This window comes from Caretta caretta, chromosome 2, assembly GCF_965140235.1.
Source record: "Caretta caretta isolate rCarCar2 chromosome 2, rCarCar1.hap1, whole genome shotgun sequence".
Taxonomy (NCBI): domain Eukaryota; kingdom Metazoa; phylum Chordata; order Testudines; family Cheloniidae; genus Caretta; species Caretta caretta.
Window position 1 is genome coordinate 236,167,170 of NC_134207.1, and position 20,707 is coordinate 236,187,876.

Sequence of the window (20,707 nt, forward strand, 5' to 3'; positions counted from 1 at the left end):
TGGAATGAATCAGGCCACATCTCTAATTGCTTCATCTACTGCTGGGATACCATGGTGTGCAAAATTATTGCTGTACAATACATATGACCCTGCTTCCAGATGGTGCTTGATAGTCATAAAATAACGTGACTAGCTCTTCTCCCTGGCTGAGCCTAGAAATGCATTTGCACTCATGTGGCAAAACTGCAGATTGTCTGAGGCGTGCTTTCAGAAAAGGAACCCAGGGCAGGATGCTAGACAGATGAGATGCCAACATGATCAGAATGTTATTGCCAATATGGTTACCAAGTGTCAACTATCAGAGTTAGATTATGGTAAATGTTATATCGATGTCAGCTATAAAACACAGTGGAACTCTTCTATAAAGCCAAGTTCTTGACTCAGCACACAGCCCATATAACGAGACTGTGTACTGAGGTGCTATGCAGGGGCTGATGGGATGAGGAAGGAATCCTCACAGCTGACACATTCTAAGGCAAGGGGAGGGATTAGCAAGTCTTTCATGCTGCAGCAGCATTCAACAATACGAATGCCCATTCTTTTCCAGAGGATGGTGATAAATCGCATCAGTATCTAAGTATTTTCTTTGCTTTCAAAAAGATAAATTTAATCCACTTAACTTCTCCTTTTGAAAAATGTGTTCTGCTTTGTTGTGGCATCTTAAACACAGAAGGACTCTGGAATGCGGGTGCTTGTACTGTATTTAAAAATAAACTTTTATTTTGGTAACACTTGTTTCTAAAAATGGTTTATCTCCATCCACATCCAGAACAAGTGAATACCCGTTCCAGGACATGGTGCAATGGTGACAGCATAAACTGAATGTTCTAAGCACCAGTTTATTATCCTCTTGGGTATCCAGTATAAGTGATTCAAGATATTAAAATGTGCCAGCTGTAAGCCTGCATCTGTTATAGATTTATAATATGAATTTATGTTACATTATGCAATACCTGCTGGTGAACTATCAATCTGTTGTATAAAAATGCTATGTTATGTGATTCATCTTGTAGGATTTTGAATGATACAAAATATTCTCCTTCTAAAGACAAAGTCATGGGGCAGCATAATAAGCATTTCAAAACCTTGCCACGCACGTGTATGCATGTGTAATGTTTATCTTCTCGCCTACATTAAATTGCTGGTATATCTCCACAGGTCACAAATTAGGCGTCCTTCTATCATTCTGTAACTGTTGACACAGGCCCACTTAATCCATGCTATCTACTGTATTTTTCTCTAAGAGTTCTATATATGAATAATTCTACAGGTAGGAATGCAGGCCATTTGCAGGTGGTATTTCCAGTAATGAATACAAGTTACTCTTTATTTTCAAGTATGGAGTATGGATGAATTATTAGATTTTAAAGGCCAGATCCTCAGAGGGTGTAAATCAGTGTGCGTCCTTTGAAGTAGAGCTATGCCAGTTTACACCAGTTGAAGATCTGGCCCTAGGTCTCTTAATGTACATGTATACAGAAACTTTCTTCTTTATGCTGTCACCTGTTTTTCAATTTTAACCTAAGGTGTTTGTTATGAAATATTCTGGTGAATCAAAGGCCATTTAGATCAGTTTAAAGATATTAGTTTTTAAGCCTCCCCTTTTTAAATTGCTATAAAATTTTGAAATATGCATCCTAGTGTTCTTAATCTACAAGAATTTGGACATTTGGGCATAAAAAACCCAAAATCTTAGTTGGTGTAAATCGACACTGAAGACAATGGATCTCTGCTGACTTATACCATATAGCATGAACATATGGAAAAAATAATTTGGAGAGTAAATATGGTCTTTTGGTTAATATTAGATTAATATTTTGTTTGTTTTGGGGCTAGTGGTTTTTGTAGGTGGAAATGCAAATATTTGTGTCACACAGGTGTTAGACTGTATAAAACATATACCAACAAAAGTGTTGGATAGCGCTGACTGGAGGGTGACATTTTGTTTTGTGACAACTTTCAAAGTTTCAAAATTTGTTTTCATACCACATTGGAACAAAACCCAAACTTTTCCAATGCTTCTGCAAAACAAAATAGTGTCAAAATGTCTCTTTTCCTCTCAAAAAGGATTTGATTCTGTTTCCTCTCTCTCTCTCTCTCTCTCTCTCTCTCTGGTCTGCATTGACCTGAAAGCTCTGGACATCAGAAATCTTTCTGATGAAATTTCTGTCAAGGTCAGTATGTTTCCATGAAACGTTTTTCATTTGACAAAACAGCATATTCCAGGAAAAATGCATTTTGAGGAAAAATCTTCCAACCAACTCTAGTGTTTGACTACTGAAAGAACAGGAGCATGTAGGTTTAATAGGTGTTCACCAGCAAATTTGTATATGGCCTCAAGTGGAGGCCTGGTATTGGTTCTGATGAAAATTTACTCCAAAATGCCTGTAGGCAGAATACAAATAGCGCTGCATTTTATTTTTTACTTTATTTTTATGCAGAGTAGATTATTTTAGCTAAGGCACTGGGCTGGGACTCAGGACGTGAATTTTGGTCTTGGCTCTGCTAAAAACTTCTTGTGTGTCTTTGAGCAAATCACTTAATCTCTCTCTGTGCCTCAATTCTCCATCTTCAAAATGTGCATGGTGATATTCCTTCTACCTCCCAAGTGTTGTGAGAATGAATATATGGGAGGCATTTAGTTATGATAGTATTGGGGCACATGTAAGTATTTTTCCCAATTGCTTAAAATATGGTGCATTAGTAACTTTAGACCTATGATATGTACCATTGGCTCAACCATTGTGATCAAGCTAACTTGCCTAATCAGGCTGCTGATGTGTAGGAAGACAGTTGACATGCTGAAAATGCAAGGAATATAAATCAAAAGTGTGGACCGTCGTGATCCTCTAGATTGACCTCATGTATAACACAGGCCACAGACTTTCCCCAAAGGATTCCTTTTGAACTAGTGTGTGTCATTTAGAAAACATTCAATCTTCATTTAAAAATTGCCAGTGATGGAGTCTCCACCACAGCCCTTGGTAAATAGTTCCAATAATAAACCTCACTGTTGAAAATGTATGCTTTATTTCCAGTCTGAATTTGTCTAGCTTCAACTTCTAGCCATTGGATCATGTTATATCTTTCTCTGTTAGCCTGAAGTGCCTATTTTAATTGCTCAATCAGAGTTGAAACCAGTTGTGGTAGGACTGTGTTTCTGCTCTGCCTGCTAAGAGCTGAAATCACTTGAGATGGGGCAGTGTTTCTACCCAGCCTGCAAAAGAGCTGAAAATCACTGGGGGACTGATGTGCAGAGGTCACAGCAGAGAGGCAGAAGGTGACTGACAGTCAGCTGGCGAATCAGTGACCAGCAGTGTAGTGGCGAAGAGGCAAGATGAGCGGCCAGCAGGATGGTGGCAGAGAGGCGTGATGAGTGGCCAGTAAGGCGGCAGCAGAGAGGCACGACAAGCAGCCAGCAGGGAGGTGGTGGAGAGGCGCGATGAGTACATTGCACATGTACCAATGAGTTCACAGCATGCAAAGCAGTGAAGAATCAGGCCCACAATTTCTACATTCTCAAAGCCATACACATAGGGAGCTGGAACTTGCAACCTGCTCCTTTGGTTCCTAAAACGCTGGCCTCTACTAGTGTAGCTGTTAACAGTAGCCTGTTACTCATCCTTTCTGTGGGACAGCCCGTAGAGGGTGATGTTACTGACTCATGCATACAAAAAAATACTTTACACGTTTTAACTGAAGTCAGTAACGAAACTCCCATGAGTTCAGTGGTGCAGGATCTGGCCCCCACTTCATGTTTTAAAAAATACTTCAAAGGGCACTTTGGTGATCTAACAAAAACAGTCCTGCCATACATATAAAGATAATGCCTAAGTGGGAGTCTAACCAATATTGGCAGAATGCTTTTTGAGCTGTTGTCCTGCTCTATTCTTCATGCACTTTCCCTCAGAGCCTGCTCCCATTCCTCACATGGGTGCAGCTCTTGATATGGAAACTTCCATTGCATACGTTGTTCTCTTCATTACTTTTATTATACTTAATTCCCAACAGGGGATACTGGGGAATCACCGCCAACTAGCAACACTTCTAATAAGTTACTCACAACCCCTGTTATACCTCATTCCCTACAGGGGCACTGGCGGATCATATTAACATCACATCTAATAAGTTAATCAGAAGAAGCAGTCTAGAGAATCAAAGTATTTGATGTTGTCTGACTTTATTATTTGTGTTTACACTAGCACCTAGAAGCTGCAACTGAGATCAGGCCCTCATTGTGCTAGGCGCTGTATAAACACACAGTGACAGTCCTTGCCCCCAAAACTTACATTCTAAATAGACAAGGTAGAGAAAGGATGAGGAGAGAAACAAAGGTGCTCTTATTAGAGAAGGTACCTACAATGCATACCACCACCTGCACAATTGTATTCTTAATATAGTGTACCCCAAAGGTTTTAACCCTAATTCAACAAGGTTTAACGTAACTCCATAAGGCTTATCTTAATTCCATAAGGTTTGTTCAGGATATTGTCAGTCTCACACAAGCTCCACCTAGCCTGGCGCACAGCAGTCCACCTGTACGCAGAGTCCAGTTCAAGGTCTCTGTCCCTGAACGAAACCTGGTGCCCCTGCACTAATGCTCCCATTCGCCTCTGTTCAGGAATAATTTAAAAATTGTGTCCTTTGCTCTTTACATAACATATATACTATGAAAGAACCACAAGGGCATGGCGGGGTCCAAAGAGTCATGTTTACTAAACATATGTAGCATACAAGGCCTAGCTATACATTGCAGCTTGTCAGGGTTCTGGTGGCTTCTGAAATATAGAAGATAGGGAGGCCACTAGTAGGCTCACAAACAATATAAAGGGACACTTCTACACCCTACAAAAAAATAAGCCTCTTGCTGACAGGGAAGAAGGGCAACAACTATCTCTCTCTCCTTTCTTTACTGAAGAGGTGCCCAAATGCTATGGTGCTGGATACCAATATAAGAACATAGATTTTTCCAGTTCTGAATGGAGGAAAGTGGAACTATTCACCTGAGATACATCAGTGTGGTAACATATGACAAATGCTAACTTTTTAATGCTGACCACTATTTTTGGAGTAACAGCCCGTTTCCTGTAACTGCTTCCTAATTAATAGCTTTAATTATCTTTTCATCTAATATGTTGCTAGACTTCTGTTATTTTCCATTATATTGCAGCTTGATCTTTTCATCTAGTCTTGAAACATACTGAATGGTATCAAACACATGAATCTAATTAGGCAATTTTAAAGTGTCAGCAATTGTCTGTATCTGGCAAGGTCCAAAATCTAGTTATGTGAATCTTTTTTTGATTCAAATGAAATGGATATTCATGTGCTGGTGTCTCAGCTTGGACCAGGATTGTACATTCGCAACTTTTGCCAGAGCAGTTGCTTTTATCAGGATATCTTTTGCCTATGTTGTGCGAACATAAGGTGCTGTCTCAGCAAATGGACTATTCGATGCTGTTTCAAACCAAACACAGGTAAGGTAATACTGTTAAGTTGCCACCTTCACTATATGCTGAAGTTCAAGGATCAATGTGATAACGGTCATTGTACAACATTTATTTTGCTGTAGCCATCCAAGATTTATAATTTTGGGGCGGTCATCTTGCCTTTTTATCAACTGAGGTGTCATTTTTCCAGGATAACTAGCATACATTGTATGTATATTTGTGTGGTCCCTTTTTAACTACAGCACCTAATTATATTTAGGAAAATGAGTGTGTCAAAACGTATCAGAAAATTATACTAAAGAAATTTAAGTATAGCTGCATAACATTAACATAACATAAAATTATTATAATTCGAGGTCAGGAGGAAACCAGTTTCTTTAGTGGCACATTGTTTGATTTAGCAGCTGAGTGACTCATACTGAATTGAAGATTTGTTGCTACACTGAATGCTTAATTACAAAGATAAGCTATGCTGTTAGTTCAAAGATACTGTGTAGGCCGGGACAAGTGGATGCCAAAATTGTGAAGACAGTTAGTGAAGTTTAAATTATAAAAGTCTGAGTTGAAAGCTGTGATTAAATATGGACAGTTCCTCACTAATCACTATTTAGGCTAGTTTTTTTCCCTTTTGTTCCCCTCTTCACTTTGACAGACACTATCTGATGTGACTAAAACATAACTGTAAAGAACTAAAGGAAAAGCAAAACACATGGTGCCTGATTCAGCGATTACTTACATTGATCTTATACCTGTTTAACTCTATTGACATCAGTGAAGTTATGCTGGTGTGAAATCAGAATCTGGCCTTTATAGTTCCTGCTTCAAATGATGTGTCAGTAAACAGACCCATCCAATTACTTATTTACAATGTCTGTTTCTTGAAAGGCATGGGAAGACTCTTCTGCTCTTTTCCATGGAATTAGTTATACTCTTTCGAACTAAGCACCTGCCATAGATTGAGTTATATTTTACTTATATAATTTGTTAGGACTAGGGATGGATGAACACATTGAGATAATTTACAAACTAGCCTGAACCTTTGCTTTATGTGTGAGGACAGGGATTTTTAAAAGGTTTATTTAAAAAAAAATCAAATTCAGACATTTCTGGTCTAGTTCAAACCAAGTGCAGAAAAATAAATAATGACAAAATCAGGAGAGAGGCTTGACAGTTAGCCTCTCTCTTGGCAATAGGTGGGGAAGCTTGCCAAGACCAAAGGCCCCCTACCCCACTATCAGCACTCCTTGGTGATCCAAACCCCTCACAACTTCACTTATATGGCCCAGCAGGGTTCATCGTGTACATTATGCAAAATGGGTTTCAGGCCACCAGTGATTTCCTAAGAATCCAGATGTTGGTCTCAGAGGACCTGTGTGGGTTAAGCACAGTCAGAAAGTAACTGAAATACTTCCCTGATGGACTGTATTTTCTAATAGACAACCTACCCTAAATTCTCAATTACTGAGGGACAATCTTAACTCATTGATATGTTTGCTTTCCAAAACCAACTCTCTGAATAACTTTTCATGAGTTATGTACCCGAATACTTGGATGCTAATATCTAAACTGTATTCTTAATTTTATTCACCTAAATTTGGGTTATTGCTGATTATGTACTATATGTATCTTATGACTTTTAAAACAAACTTTGTATTTCTGGATAATCTAAGCACTATACCCAGATGTACAGACACTCTTTTTCTTAACCTGTGTATTATATAATTTTTTAACATTAACTTTAATAAAAAATTTAATTCTGGATTCTATACAGGTGTGGTGGCAGACGAACTCCAGAATAGCTCTGGTCAGAATCTTTTGTCAAAATGTTTTAATTTGACAGAAAGTTCCTTTTTGTCAACATCAAAACATTTCAGAAAAATGGTGTCATTTTCAACAAATATTCCTGTGGAACAAAACATTTGGAAAGAAAAAAATTTGTTTTGAAAAATTTTCATTTTGGATTTCAAAATTTTGTTTTTAATTTTATTTTGTTTCATTTTATATTATTTTTACATTATGTCATGATCTGCACTACTACTGACATACCATAGTGTAACAGTTGAAATATTCTATTTTAGTTTTATAGTTATGTATTTTAATTCTATAATTACATACTGTTATCTCTATATACACACTATTTTATTTTTAAAATCATTAAAGGCAGTTGACATAATTTGTTTTTAAAATCATTAAAGGCAGTTGCTACTTAGCCCTGATTGAAAATCTTATCTTTTCTAGATCAAAGTGTTTTCTGTTTATATTTTAGTGAAAAAATTTGACACAAAATTTGTTGAAATTTCCTGTGAACTGGAAATTCTGAGTTTTGACCAGCTCTGCTCTTTAAGGGCGTGTAGCAGATAGTGGCTTTCTGTTCAGCTCCTCAGGGTTGAGGCAAAGCAGCTGGGTTTGCTGAGAGCAACTCACAGCAGGTGGGTTTCATTGCTCTTAAGCCGCCAATTTGAAAGGAACATATAGAAGAGTTCTCTCAGTTTTTAGGAGGAGTTAAAAGACTTGGCTCAAGAGAGTCTCAGTGCCCATGAAAAAAGGGCTCATTTTTCCTCTGTACTTCCTCTTCTGTGAGGGGAAATGCCGCTTTAAAAGAGTGTATATTTAAATTGTTTGCTGAATCAGTTCCACCAACCCTGGATAAAGATTTCTCGGAGCACAAAACAACTGTATGCTGAGAGCAGCTAATCTGTTAATCTTGTTTTGATTTTGTCCAGGGGTGGTACAAAGCATGTAGGGGTAAAACTCTGGACTCAACTAATATATTTTATTTTGGAATGACAACTACCTGTAAATAAAAGTGAAACTGTAGAGAGGGTCTTTCTTTGCCAACCTTGGCCTCCTTGTGAGATGTCTGTTCAGCTGTAGTGACCTTAGCCCTTCAACAGATGGGAGATGAAGTTAAGGATTCAGAAAGTAGGACATCATTTTGAAAGAGCCTTTAAATCTTTCTAATTATTACAGATAGAAACTGAACTAGGGAAAGATTTCTTTAAATACTTACAATGCAGTATTTCATATTGTCAGCCAGGATGGGAGAGGACAAGAAGAAGTCCTTTTCAGAGAGGAAAGAATATTTCCATAGCTAAGATGTACTGATTTATGCTGCAATAGGACTACACTATACTTACTCTATGGGTGTGAAAGAGTGTATGGGGAAAAGCGTGCTACCTCTTTAAGGGACAGGCTAGCACCTGCACCTAGGGGTAATCTACAAGGTTCTTCCCCACTCTGGGGCAGAGTTAAATAAACAGAAACAAAGAGGAGAGTAGAAGCCAGGCAAGCTGCAGTTGCTCCCTGAGATACCTAGAGAAAGGCCTAACCTGATTCAGAGATGCAGACTGTAAGTTTGGGAGCCCCTGGCCCTGATTAAATGACAGTTTTAATGATTCCTGGCCTGAGGAACTGTTGGCTGTAATTATTCCTGGTACCAAAGCCCAGGACCCTGGTTCCCCTTCATTGCAATAGTGGGGCTCTTCCATCTCATCCCATGTACTAGTGCTCATCATGTACCTCTGTCCTCTCCAGAGTCATCATTGTCAGTCATTCCAGTGTCTTCAATTGCTCAGAAGGTGCCTGTTGACTCAGAGGGATTCCTGCAGCTGAGCATCAAAGTTGGTCCATTGGTCCCTGAGCAACTGTTTCTTGCTCTGCTGCGGCTGTCGCTTCAGGCTAAGCGCTATGCCTAAGCACAACAGTTATTTAATCAGGCTCCCAAACCTAGGCCATGTCTACACTACAAAATTATGTCAACCTAAGTTATGTTGGCATACGGTCACCTCAATTATTACACGGCTTGTGTGTGTGCAGTCTTTGCTCATTGTGAATGCACTGCACTGTGGATAGGTATCCCACTGTACAGTTCAGCACCATCCAGTACAGGGTGTTTTTGGAAATTTTTGCAATGCCTGACAGGGCTGAAATGAGTCATGCAGGGGTGACTGGCAGCATGGGGTCAACTTCCCATAATGCAGTGTTCTCCATCCCACAATTTCACCTGCACCTTTCAATATTTTGCGCCTTTTTTTCAAAATCTGCACAAACATGCGTGTCCCTCCTCGCTGTCTCCCATGTCTGACAGAAACATGGAGCCCGCACATGTCTGCTCTATTTGTCATGAGCGTTGCACATACAGGGCTCATGATCCTCCAGTATTTGCAGAGCTACAGGAGGGGTCGTGGGGACCATGATGATTCCTTGGAGGCTTGATTGCTGTGGGAAATAGAAAGAAACAATTCAAGGTTGCCAGTGGTGTTCATAGAGCAGCTGGAGATGTTGGAGAGCCAATTCTGGGCCCGAGAAATAAGCACTGCCTGGTGAAATCACATTGTCATGCAGATTTGGAATGATGAGCAGTGGCTGCAGAACTTTTGGATGCATAAGGCCACATTTCTGGATCTGTGTGCCAAACTTGCCCCAGTCCTCCAGCACAAGGACCCCAAAATGAGAGCTGCACTGTCAGTGGTGAAGCGAGTGCTCATCACACTGTGAAAACTTGCAATACTAGACTACTACCGGTGAATTGGGAATCAATTTGGAGTTGGGAAATCCACTGTGGGGGTGTACCTATTGGGTTCTGGGAAGTGGGCGGGTGGAAGCCCGCCCACTGCTTAAGGACATCCCCCCCCCCCCCCCCCCAGCCTAAGGGAGGATCTACAGGACCTGGAAACCAAATGATTCCATGGGACAACTAATGAAATAACAGGGACAGGAGTGTTGTCAAAGGGTTAAAAGAAGGGAGCCTGATGGGGACACCGAGCAGAGAACCCTGGACAGTGCCCACTGCTCCTCAAAGGTGTCAAGGGAGTCAGTGGACGCCGCCCAGAGGAACTCTGCCCGGATACGTGAACGGACCGAGGATCGGAAACAGGTCCCACAGTCACAGGAGTCTCCATCGGCCAACCTCCTAAAACCCTGGTTTTATAGATGGCCGTTTTAGCCAGGGCCAGGAAGAGGTTGACAAGGAGGTCCTGTGACTTTGTGGGGCCACGGATAGGGAGTGCATAGAGAAGGAGGTGAGGGGGGAAAGTGCAGCCAGACATGTATTGTGGGGGTGTAGTGGGGCAGTTATCCCGCTCCTAGAAAAAAGCCTAGGCTGATTGGGAAAGCAGCCACAGCTGGGGCCATGCCCCAATCAGGCCACAGCTGGCCCTATAAAAGGGCTGTGAGCCATGACCTGAGAGAGTCTCTCTCTAGCTCTGGAGAGAGAAGGACCTGGATGCCTGGGAGCTCAGGGCACCGGGAGTAGAGCAGGGTTGGGGAAAGGCAAGAGGAGCTGGGGAGCTCCAGCCTGGCAACTCCTCAGGCTGAGGCCTTGCTAAAGGCCAAAACAGGTACTGGGGTTGCAGAGTTGCAGCCCGGGGTTAGGTAGAGGCAGCTGGTCCAACCTCCTTGTCAATGATGAGTGACTATTACAGACTGCAGTCTGCCCCAGTGAAAGGGGGCTAGATGATGACTAGCAGTAGCCACTGAGGCAAGGTGGGGTTAGAGGGTTTGGGATTCCCCTGGGAAGGGAGACCCAGCATGTGGGGGTACTGTGGTGGGCAGAACCCCAGGGAAAGGGGCACCAAGGTCCGAGAGGGACATGGGGGCCTGAGGCAGGTGAGACACCGGTCTGCAGAGGGTGCTCCATATGCTGGAAAAGAGCTAATTCCCAGATGACCAGCAGGAGGTGCCACACCAGTGATTCTCACTTTGCTACAGGGGGCCATTGTCATGCAAACATGCACAACCATTAATTGCCTCCTGCTATGCAGGACTGTGCAATGTGCAGAACATAGTGGATAGTTTTGCGGCAATGGAATTGCCAAACTATGGCAGGGTGATAGATGGCATTCATATCCCTATTTTAGCGCCAGACCACCTTGCCACAGAGTACATCAACAGAAAGGGATACTTTTCTATGCTATTGCAAGTGATGGTGGAATTGGATCACTGGGACATTTTACCAACATCAACACTGGCTTGTCAGGGAAGGTGCATGACGCTTGCATCTTTAAGAACACAGGACTGTTCAGAAAGCTGCAAGCTGGAACTTTCTTTCCTGACCAGCAGATTACCATTGAGAATGTTGAAATGCCAGTAGTGATCCTGGGGGACCTAGCTAAACCCATGCTCCCCTGGTGCATAAAGCCGTACACTGGCCACCGATACAGCACCAAGGAGAGATTCAACTACAGTCTCAGCAGATGCAGAATGACAGTTGAATGTGCCTTTGGTCATTTGAAGGGTTGCTGGCGTTGTTTATGTACAAGATTGACTCTCGATGAGAAAAGTATCCCTCTACTTATAGCTGCCTGCTGTGTCCTACATAATATCTGTGAAGCTAAGGGGCAAAAAGTCTCCACTGGGGTAGAAGGTGGAGGTGCAGTGGCTGTCTGCTGAATCTGAACAGCCAGGTACAAGGGCTATTAGAAGAGCTCAATGTGAAGCTATACAGATAGAGAGGTTTTGAAAGACCATTTTAATAGTGAGCTAGAATATCGTGTGTTGCTGCAGTGTGTTCTACCTGGCCTTGCTCTTTTTCAGCCCAGAATGAATCTTGTAGTGATTACTCTGTATGTAGGAATATAACATTGTAATATAACCTATTAATAGTGTCTGTGAAAGATGTTGATGGGTTCTGTGGCAAAGTGAAATAACAGGAAATTGGTGCTTGTCAGACCTGCTCAACACCAGCATATGTTTTGAACTAATAGAGATGACTTTTGTTCCAAAAATTGAATTTTATTCTGTAACATGAACCAGGCAATTAAAAAAAATTTAAAACTTAATAAATTAAAGTAACAGAACTTGAAGGGGAAAGAACACTCCATTCCAGGTACCCGTACACCCCCAGTAACTTTCACAGGTCAGTGTATGTCAAACTGTCATTGTCTTTAATGTCCCCCAGGGTGGAGTGGTAGGGGTGCAGTGGCCCCTTGATGCCACATGGAATCAAGGGGTGCAGTGGCCCCTTGATGCCACGTGGAATGTTGAGGGAGGGCATAGGGAGGTCTCAATATTGAGTTGTGCAGAGGGAGGCAAGCATGGGATTGTTTAATCTGCAGGTCTACCAGAGTCTGCAGCATTTCAGTTTGCTGTCTGAGAAGTGAAAGCATCTCCTGTTGCACGTCCTTTTCCTTTTCCTGAACCTTTTTCCTCTCTGCTCTATCCTTCTCCAGGCTGTCTGCAAGGGTGATCCTCCAGGCCCTGGTCTTGTTCTCTGATGCAGCACTGGCTTACAGGATCTCCTGGAATGTGCCATCCCGAGTCCACTTCTTTCTCTTCATTATCTGGCTCAGTCATTCTGCAGGTGTGGAGGGAGAGACCCTGAAGGCTAAATTAGCAGCAGCTTCAGATAGAACACACAGAAGAACGATTGTCAGTCTATTTACGACAGAAATTGAAACTTAAGATACTGAGATCACTTCCCTTGCTTCTCAAGAAGTGCTGCTTCTGCTTGGGATTGATAGAGCACAGCACAAGCCGTGGTAAGTATGACCTTTGGGGGTGGTTGGGGAAATGAGGGAGGAGTAGCTCTTTGGCATGGTTATAGTTGTATAGGGCAATGGAATTGAATACTGGCACCGCTTTCTGTGGGTGATGGTGATTTTAGCTGATATCTCACTCCCGAGTGTAACAGAGACCAACAGAGCACAACTGGTGCTGGTGTTGCAATGCTGCCCAGGCCCATAGGCTGCTAGCCTGCATACTGCAATGGTTTCTACTGAAGTAATCACTGAGTAGTGTGGGAAACTGTACTACTGCGGTGGAAGAAATAACCAGCCCTCCCCAGAAACACTGCCAGACACCTGTCTCTTGGTTCTGGTCCTCTTGTTTGTCACGTGACTCTGATTTTTCTGGTGTTCCAACCTGGCCTGGCCCCTGGGTCATTGGCCTGTGCCTGTTGCTAGGCCAGCCTGCTCTGACAGCAGGAGGCCCAGGTTCAAATACCCTCTGGAGCAGGGACTTGAACCCACGTCTCCCCTCTCCCACATAAGTGCACTAACCACTGTGCTACAGAATCTCTCTCGCATGTGCGCGCCTCATGACTATTAAAAAATACAAAGTGGAAGAGTGTCTACAAAAGAAACTGAGAGTGGGGATTTGAATCACAGTCTCTCACAACCTTGTTGAGGGCTCTTACCACTGCCATAAATGTTATAAAAGAGGGACCACCATCATCTCTTCCTCCAGTGGTTTGGTGCCTAAATCCCCTTGTGAGCCTAGCCCCCCCAAAAATCAACGTGAGCTGTTTCATTAATGTCAGAATGAACCATTTTGATATATTTGAATTTGTTTTAATGTTGACCAAAACGATTAGCCAAAATTGATACAAATTAACAATGTTTTGGTTGTCCTGAATTTGCATTATTTGGTGGAAAAAATGTTTCAGCACAAAAAAAAGGCACGCTGTAGTATTTGGGACAGGGGGGTGTTGGATTACAACCTGAGGGAGAGCCAGGTTCATTCTTAACTGTACGATGAAAACCAACCCATAGAAGTTTCATGCAATCTCAGTTTTGCACTCCGTATTTTTTCACAATCTATCGAAAGGTATTGCCCAGATCTAAAGCTATATTCCCTGCTCATTATGCATGCAGAGCCCTTCCTACGGTTAGGGGGAATGAAAAATGTGCATTGAGGAGATAATAGAACCCTTAATCTACTACTGTTGTTTAAATACAGGAGAATATCCACGAGCACATGTACATTTTCTCTTGTACCTAGATCTCAGGCACCAGCCCTGCTATTTTTGTATATATTTACCATGATGATTATACTATGTATTATAACTACAAAGCTAATATTAGTCTTTTTTTTCCCACCGCTTCCTTAAAATAAAATAAGATTCTTTCGGCATATGGAGGTAAAAGCAAAACCATAATTGGATGGCTGCATGCAAATTTTTTTTTTGACAAATTGGACACAAAATGAACCTTTTTATATTTCCAAGAGTGAGAAATTGTGCACTGCGTGAATCATCACTCCCAGTGGTGAAAATAGTTGAATAGAAGCTTCCCCCCTGTACCTATAGAAGTGCTGTCTGTTGCCAATTGTTCCTGTCGCATAACAATGTTAACTGCAGGGCTTTTTCTTTTCCTGCAGATAGATTAGACTGCTGCCTTTTAAGTATGTGGAAGATATTACCCAGTAGCCAACAGGATTACATTATCAGGAGCGAACAGATGGAGCATAGCAGGGCCGTGTCAATCATTCCACACCTGTTGATTGGGTATTTGAGCCAAAAAAATAATTGCTTAGAAATTTAAATGAGCAGACTAAAATCATGAAGGACTGAAAAAAAATTAGAGTAGTGTGGGAGGAGAGAAAGGAAATTTTGCTGGTTTCTGGTATCGGTGTCAGCATATAATGGAGAATGAGTGACTCAGTTTGCAAACACAAGGGAGGTGGAGACTGCCGAGAGCAGCAAATCTGCCAGAAATGTCCTTTATCTTTAATGGTTAACAGTTGCATTGACTGTGCAATACATTTGTACATCTCATGGACGTTAGAGAAAATGATAAAACCTTTTAAAGAGGCACTGCCCCAGCTAGCTCTTATTTTGTTTTTTCTCCGCACCCTCCCGTGTAATACCTTTCTTGATGCTTCAGCATAGCCACTTGATTTTTCTCCTTTTATTCCTTGTTCCTGTTGTTTGACTCTCTGAGACTTCTGCGCCACCAGGCGGAGCTCACACACTGTTTTGATGTGTCAGAGTCATGCGTTTTTAAAAAAAAATTCTCAGTACTGTGCAGGATAAAAGAAAACATTGTTTTCGCCAACTAAGCTATGCTGATGGCAGAGTGGCTAGATTATGAGCATGAACCAGCCCCGGGTCCCTCCAGCTATGGTGCTGAGCACCACAGAATAGCCGGTCTGATGAATGTAAAGCTCTTCTAGGCAGAGATTGTGTCTATTATATTTTCTGTGAAGTAGTGGTCACACGGTGGGTGCTATAAAAATCAGTTTCTGCACATTTTGAAAAATAGTAGGAATATGTGCACAAATAATTGTAGATCCAAATCCTGCCGTGAGGACAGAATGGTTATGCAGATCCGCCCAAGTGAGTCTTAGGACAGGAGAGGGGATCTTACTGCTGTATTATATCCCAAATACCTTACATATCTTTCAAATAGATACAATTGTATTCACTATTCTACCTAGGGATGTACACGGACAGTGCTTTGGTAGGCACAGTACCTACGTACACTTACATATTTAATTGTCACCACTGACACAGTGGTGCACCTAGCATGCAAAGTATGGGGGGCATACAAAGTCCATGGGGGGGGGAAAGAAGGGAGGACAGCTGTAGAAGGACGTGGGGGACCCTAGCATGTGCAGGGAAGGGGGAAAGTAAGGCACACGAAGCCCCTGGAATGGGGGAGGAAGAGGAATGGGGGCACATAGAGCCCCTGGTGTAAAGGGAGGGCTGGAGGGGTTGTAGGGAGACCCTTAAATAGAAGGCACTGGCAGCTAACACCGAAGTAACTTGGGGCAGGGGGAGAAGGAGGAATGCGAGGAGCCCCTGGGGTGTGTAATAAGCTTGTCTGACAGAATCCACAAAGTGTGTGACCCTCTAGTGTACAATGAATATTCAGGTCAAAACTTTATTGGATCAGATAAACAAGTATCCAAGCTCCCCATATGCCCCATGATGAAATGTAACGTAAGCTCTGCCAGCCAATGGAAACTGCAGCAAATCTCAGTTGTGAAAACTCCATAACTGGAAATATTCCAAAGTTAGCTAGAATATTCTTATAAATAGTCAGTGGGAAGGTGGACTGAGTGACCTACTTGGGCTTTTCCCTCTCTGGTGCCTTGGTTCTATGGTATCTGCTGTATTGAAAATGAAGAAATTAACAGTCTTCCTTTGCTGTTAGAAATCCACAAATAAAGACTGCAGCCAGAAAAAGATTTGTGTAAGAGGTTAGCCAAGGCAAAGCTCACTGGGTTTGTGAATCACATCTTATTTCACGATGGTTTCTTGCCTTTGGTTTCAGTCTTGCCTATTAATCCTCATAATCCATGTGCAGGCCAGCCTTTTAGCAATCACTTTGTTCCACATGACTTGGCTACTTCCCTGTCTCTCTCCACCATTCATGTTTCCCAGTGGCACCTTGGCTTCAGCTTCTCCAAATTCTGTGGTGACACCTAATTTTCAACATAATCTTTAAATAATAATCAGGTCGATTGTCTTCCTCTCAAGACATCACCACCAGCTGACACAGTTTACTCCAAAACCGTCATTAACATATTTGGTTACCTTGATGCTGATGTGACCATGATGCATATATTTTCACTAACACGTGCCATTGCCCAAACGCCTACTTATTAATTATGCAACCAGAAGAAGGGTCCATAACTAAAATGTCACTGCTAAACCTGTTTGTAACAGAGTGGCTTCTCCATCCCATTCTCAATATAGCATAACACACACAAAATGGCTATTCTCACCCCCTCCTTTGGGGCTTTGCCTTTAATTTAAATAACAAATTCCTAAGGCCAGCCTGTACTCAGCCTGTACTCCTGAATACAAGCCTTAGCCCCAAGCCTGCTTACTCCTCAATTCCTAATTAGGATTTCTCTTAGCAAGATCTCTCTCTCCTTCTAGTTCAAAATCAAGGAGACTCTCAGCCTTTTATATTCCTGACTGATGCTAGTGAGAGCCACCTGACCTGCTGCAAAGGTGAGTCAACAGAATAGCACTGTACCTCCATACAGGAACCTACTGTCTGATACTCATTTACATGGCTATAGTAGATATCAAACTAAGTGGCATTGGGCTAGGTCAATACATGGATGGGAGACCTCCAAAGATACTCAAATGTTGTAGGAGTGAGTAAATAACACTCTCCCTGCTGAGTCAATACTATGAGTTAGTGACCTAGGATGAAAATATGATTTTGGGGAGTTGTCTTTTGAATAATCCATAGAACCAAGGTCCTTCTGATCACTGGTAAATTGTATACGTTACAGACAGAGAACACCCATTGGGTCACCTAATCCTTTACACCCCAATGTAGGATTGTTTCCTATTATTTGTTTTTATATTATACAACAATGGATGTGGTTATTAGAGTGCATGGCACTTTGGTCTAACACCCTATCATCTGCAAAAGGTCCTAATCAAATTCCTATGTGGATAACTGTGGGACTTTCTGCCCACCTAAAATTCTCCTGGAGGGTTTCAGTTGGATAAGGCATGCTTCCTGCTCTGTTGTGTTGCTGTAGACACTCATAAGTACACAAATACACAGAAAGGAAGTGTATTCCTGAGGTAGGTGAAGGGAACTCTGTGTCTATATTCACTTGGTGCACTACACTATGGCCACCATTTAAAAAGTCAGCATTCACCAGGTCTTACCACTCAGTGTTATGAGATACTTCATTTATTTCCTATTCTATGTACAGGGAAATAGTGCAAGCAGTTAGTGTTGGTGACCATTAAACAAGTCAATGTTCACCACGGTAAAAGTTGTTTGAAATTCTCAGTTTGACTTTATGCTGACAAGAACACAGAGGGCCACTCCCTTACCTGATGTAAATCAGTATAGCTTCATTTCTTTAATGGGTTGATGCACCAAGTATCACCAAGTATCACCAAGTAGCACCTCTGGGTGCTAGCCCAGAGGCTTAGGTGGAGTCTGGCTCCCCTTTTTCTTCGGGGATTCTACATAAAAAGATAAGTTCTCCTCAATCAGTCGCCAGTAACACAAGCAGTGAATGGGAACTGTTCCTGCCTTCCTCCCTTTTCCCCCCACCCCGCACAGCCCTCCCATTTGCTTCTAATGTGATATTTGTATTGGAGGAGCATATAGGAAGCCTAGTCAATGTTCTTGGCTCCATTCTGCTAGGCACTGTATGGACAAATAAAGAAGTCTCTGCCTCAAAGAGGCTCACAGCCTACATGACCAGATGTAACAGGTGGAGAAAGTCTTTGTTCCCCACACAGGGAGACAATAATTAAAAACAAAACAAAAAACCACACAAACCTCAATAGCTGGTACAAGGGAAAGTGAAGAAACACAATATGAGCAAACTTCAGTATATGCTAAACAATATATCTGTAACAGAAAGAAACAATTTATGAGGGGAATGATTGATAAAGTGCCATAAAAGGCAAATAAACACTGTAAAGTACTCTGCAATAGTGTATATTACTTTTATAACATTGGTCCTTCTGGAAAAATCTTCCAGATAACAGGTAAGCTTCTTACGAAATGTCATAGGCACTGGTACAGCTTTTGTCTTTTGTCTTTCATGAAGCAACAGTGACATCCAGTGGTACTGTAGGTATATCCAAGGTAAGGTAAACCACTCCCTCGTGGGTGTTCCAGAAACAGATCTGTGCTCTGTTCCCTCCCCTGTGTATAGAAGAGACTGTCAAAATTCAGGTAGGTATAAACTGTAGTTTGCTGCAAGCTGCTTGTAGCCTGCTCAATACAATAGCTATTGCTGATGAATCTGATGCAAGCAGATGCATTCTTTCTTTTACAAACGTGGATGTGAGCATATAGAAGACTTTGTAAGTGCACCTCCAGGGTGGTAAAAACAACCTGCCTGTTTTCTAAATAACAATAGCATTTCTCTGTCAATCAAAAGTATATTTCAGTGAAAACTAATGCAGAATACTAAAATGTTCCCCATCGGTCTATGTACTTAATTTCACTTTCTACAGAGTACCATTAAAATCACCTTCTTTCTTTTCTCTTTTCCCTTTTCTATTTACCTACTGATTTCTATTTATTTCCATCTCAATTTATTTTTACTGGGCTTTCACTTTATTTTTACTCTATTTTCCCATTCAGTTCTGGGTCGGCTGCATCTTGCTTTCTGCTTTACCTCTGATCCTCTCTTCTTAAATCATGCCGCAGTAGTTACCTGTCTCATTTCAATGTTTTCACTTGCATCCTTGTCACTTTTCATCGATGTTTTTTGTATGATGTAATTTTATTCCAATTTGTAGTGTCAGTAATCTGAGTTGCCTCCCTTCATTAAGATTTAGCTTCTAACCCCAGTTTCTCTTTTATTTATGTTAGACTCTAACTTTCTCGGTTGAAATCATTTTACTCACTTTTCTCTCCCAAGTTGCTACTTCTCGTGCTGGTTCTTGCTCTCTGCTGTTGCTTGCTGACTGCCAAGAAACACAGTGAAGAACTAACTGGCAGTGTGATCAGGTGATTGGAGGTAGATCCTGAAAAAGAAACAGATCTTGCTTGCTTTCTGTGTTAGTTATTTAGCTTTAATGGGTTACTTTATTCCCATTGAGAATGAATAAAACTGGTAAATTCTTCAAACCATCAAAACAAACAAAAGCACACTTGTCCTTCACTGCTGAATTAGAAAGTGATGTGTTAGATGTGATTAGATCAAGATAGAACCACCAGGGACCCAATTCTGCTTCCATTGATATTGGCAGAAAAATTCCCATTGACGATAATGGGAGTAGGATCAGGTATTAGATAGGTGTAATAGTGTATTCACTTGTATGCTTAGTGCAAAACATCTGATGTTATCCTGACAGTCAGTCTGACCAATCTGTACAATTTGCAAGAAGTGTGTGTTTGTGGGATTGTTTTTAATTCTTAATTATTATTATTATTTTATTTTATTATTACTGACAGAGCTTCCTGCATTAGTTAACATTCTCATTGCAGATTTGAACAGTAGAATTGATATGATCGGTTTTCTGTTTCCATGTTATGAGAAAATGCCTTGTAATGCTAGAGACCCAATCTGTATTTGGATCCAAAAGTAGGAGCCTAGAGTTGTGTAATTCCTTGTTACACTTTCAGATAGACACTCAATGAGACACTCAATGTCCATTTCATTCACTTTCTTGTGAATGTTTTTTATTCTGTTTCCTTTTGCGTGCCCCAAATCTCTTTATGCAAAATCTTGCTCTTGCATTAAAAGTGTGGGGAAATAATTGTGAATTTAAAGTATAACTGGGCCATATTTTTTTTAGAAATTGACCAATTTTTAATTCATAATTAAATGAGAGGTGGGGGCAATGGTTTCTCCAATTACTTTGTTACAAAGCCCTCTCACATATCTACTTAGAGTAGGGAGAATCATCATATTCTTAACTAGGAATTAAAATGTAATTGTCTAATTGCAAAGGAGGGAAAAGACCTCACTTCTACTAATATTGCACATGTCACACCAGTTAAGCAGCACCTAATAAAAATATTTTAAAATCTGGTTGGGTGCTCTTATGTTTTATGTTATGGTCTGCATATAGTTGTAAACCATTTGTGAGA

General features: G+C 41.4%; 1 protein-coding gene and 1 long non-coding RNA gene across 12 annotated transcripts in view; one reads left to right on the forward strand and one right to left on the reverse strand.

Moving 5' to 3' along the window:
- Positions 1-12,401: 12,401 nt before the first annotated feature.
- LOC142071213 (uncharacterized) lies at positions 12,402-19,765 on the reverse strand. 2 transcript variants are annotated; one of them, XR_012667264.1, is made up of 4 exons: positions 19,519-19,765; positions 18,606-18,808; positions 18,437-18,508; positions 12,402-12,789 (listed from the first exon to the last, which is right to left on the reverse strand). It is a non-coding gene; the product is annotated as an uncharacterized LOC142071213 (long non-coding RNA). The 2 variants fall into 2 exon arrangements; XR_012667263.1 differs by having other exon boundaries at positions 18,437-18,808.
- MYO3A (myosin IIIA) overlaps positions 18,862-20,707 on the forward strand; it is a 299,867-nt gene continuing 298,021 nt past the window's right edge. For 8 of the 10 annotated variants that reach the window (XR_007354926.2, XM_048837824.2, XM_048837826.2 and 5 more), the window contains exon 1: positions 18,862-18,969. Coding sequence is in view for 7 of the 10 variants with exons in the window: in XM_048837824.2 (XP_048693781.2) it covers positions 18,922-18,969 (48 nt within the window). In the remaining 3 variants the exon portion in view is untranslated. The remainder of the gene's footprint in view (positions 18,970-20,707) is intronic. The other 2 variants (XM_048837827.2, XM_075125925.1) reach the window with 2 other exon arrangements.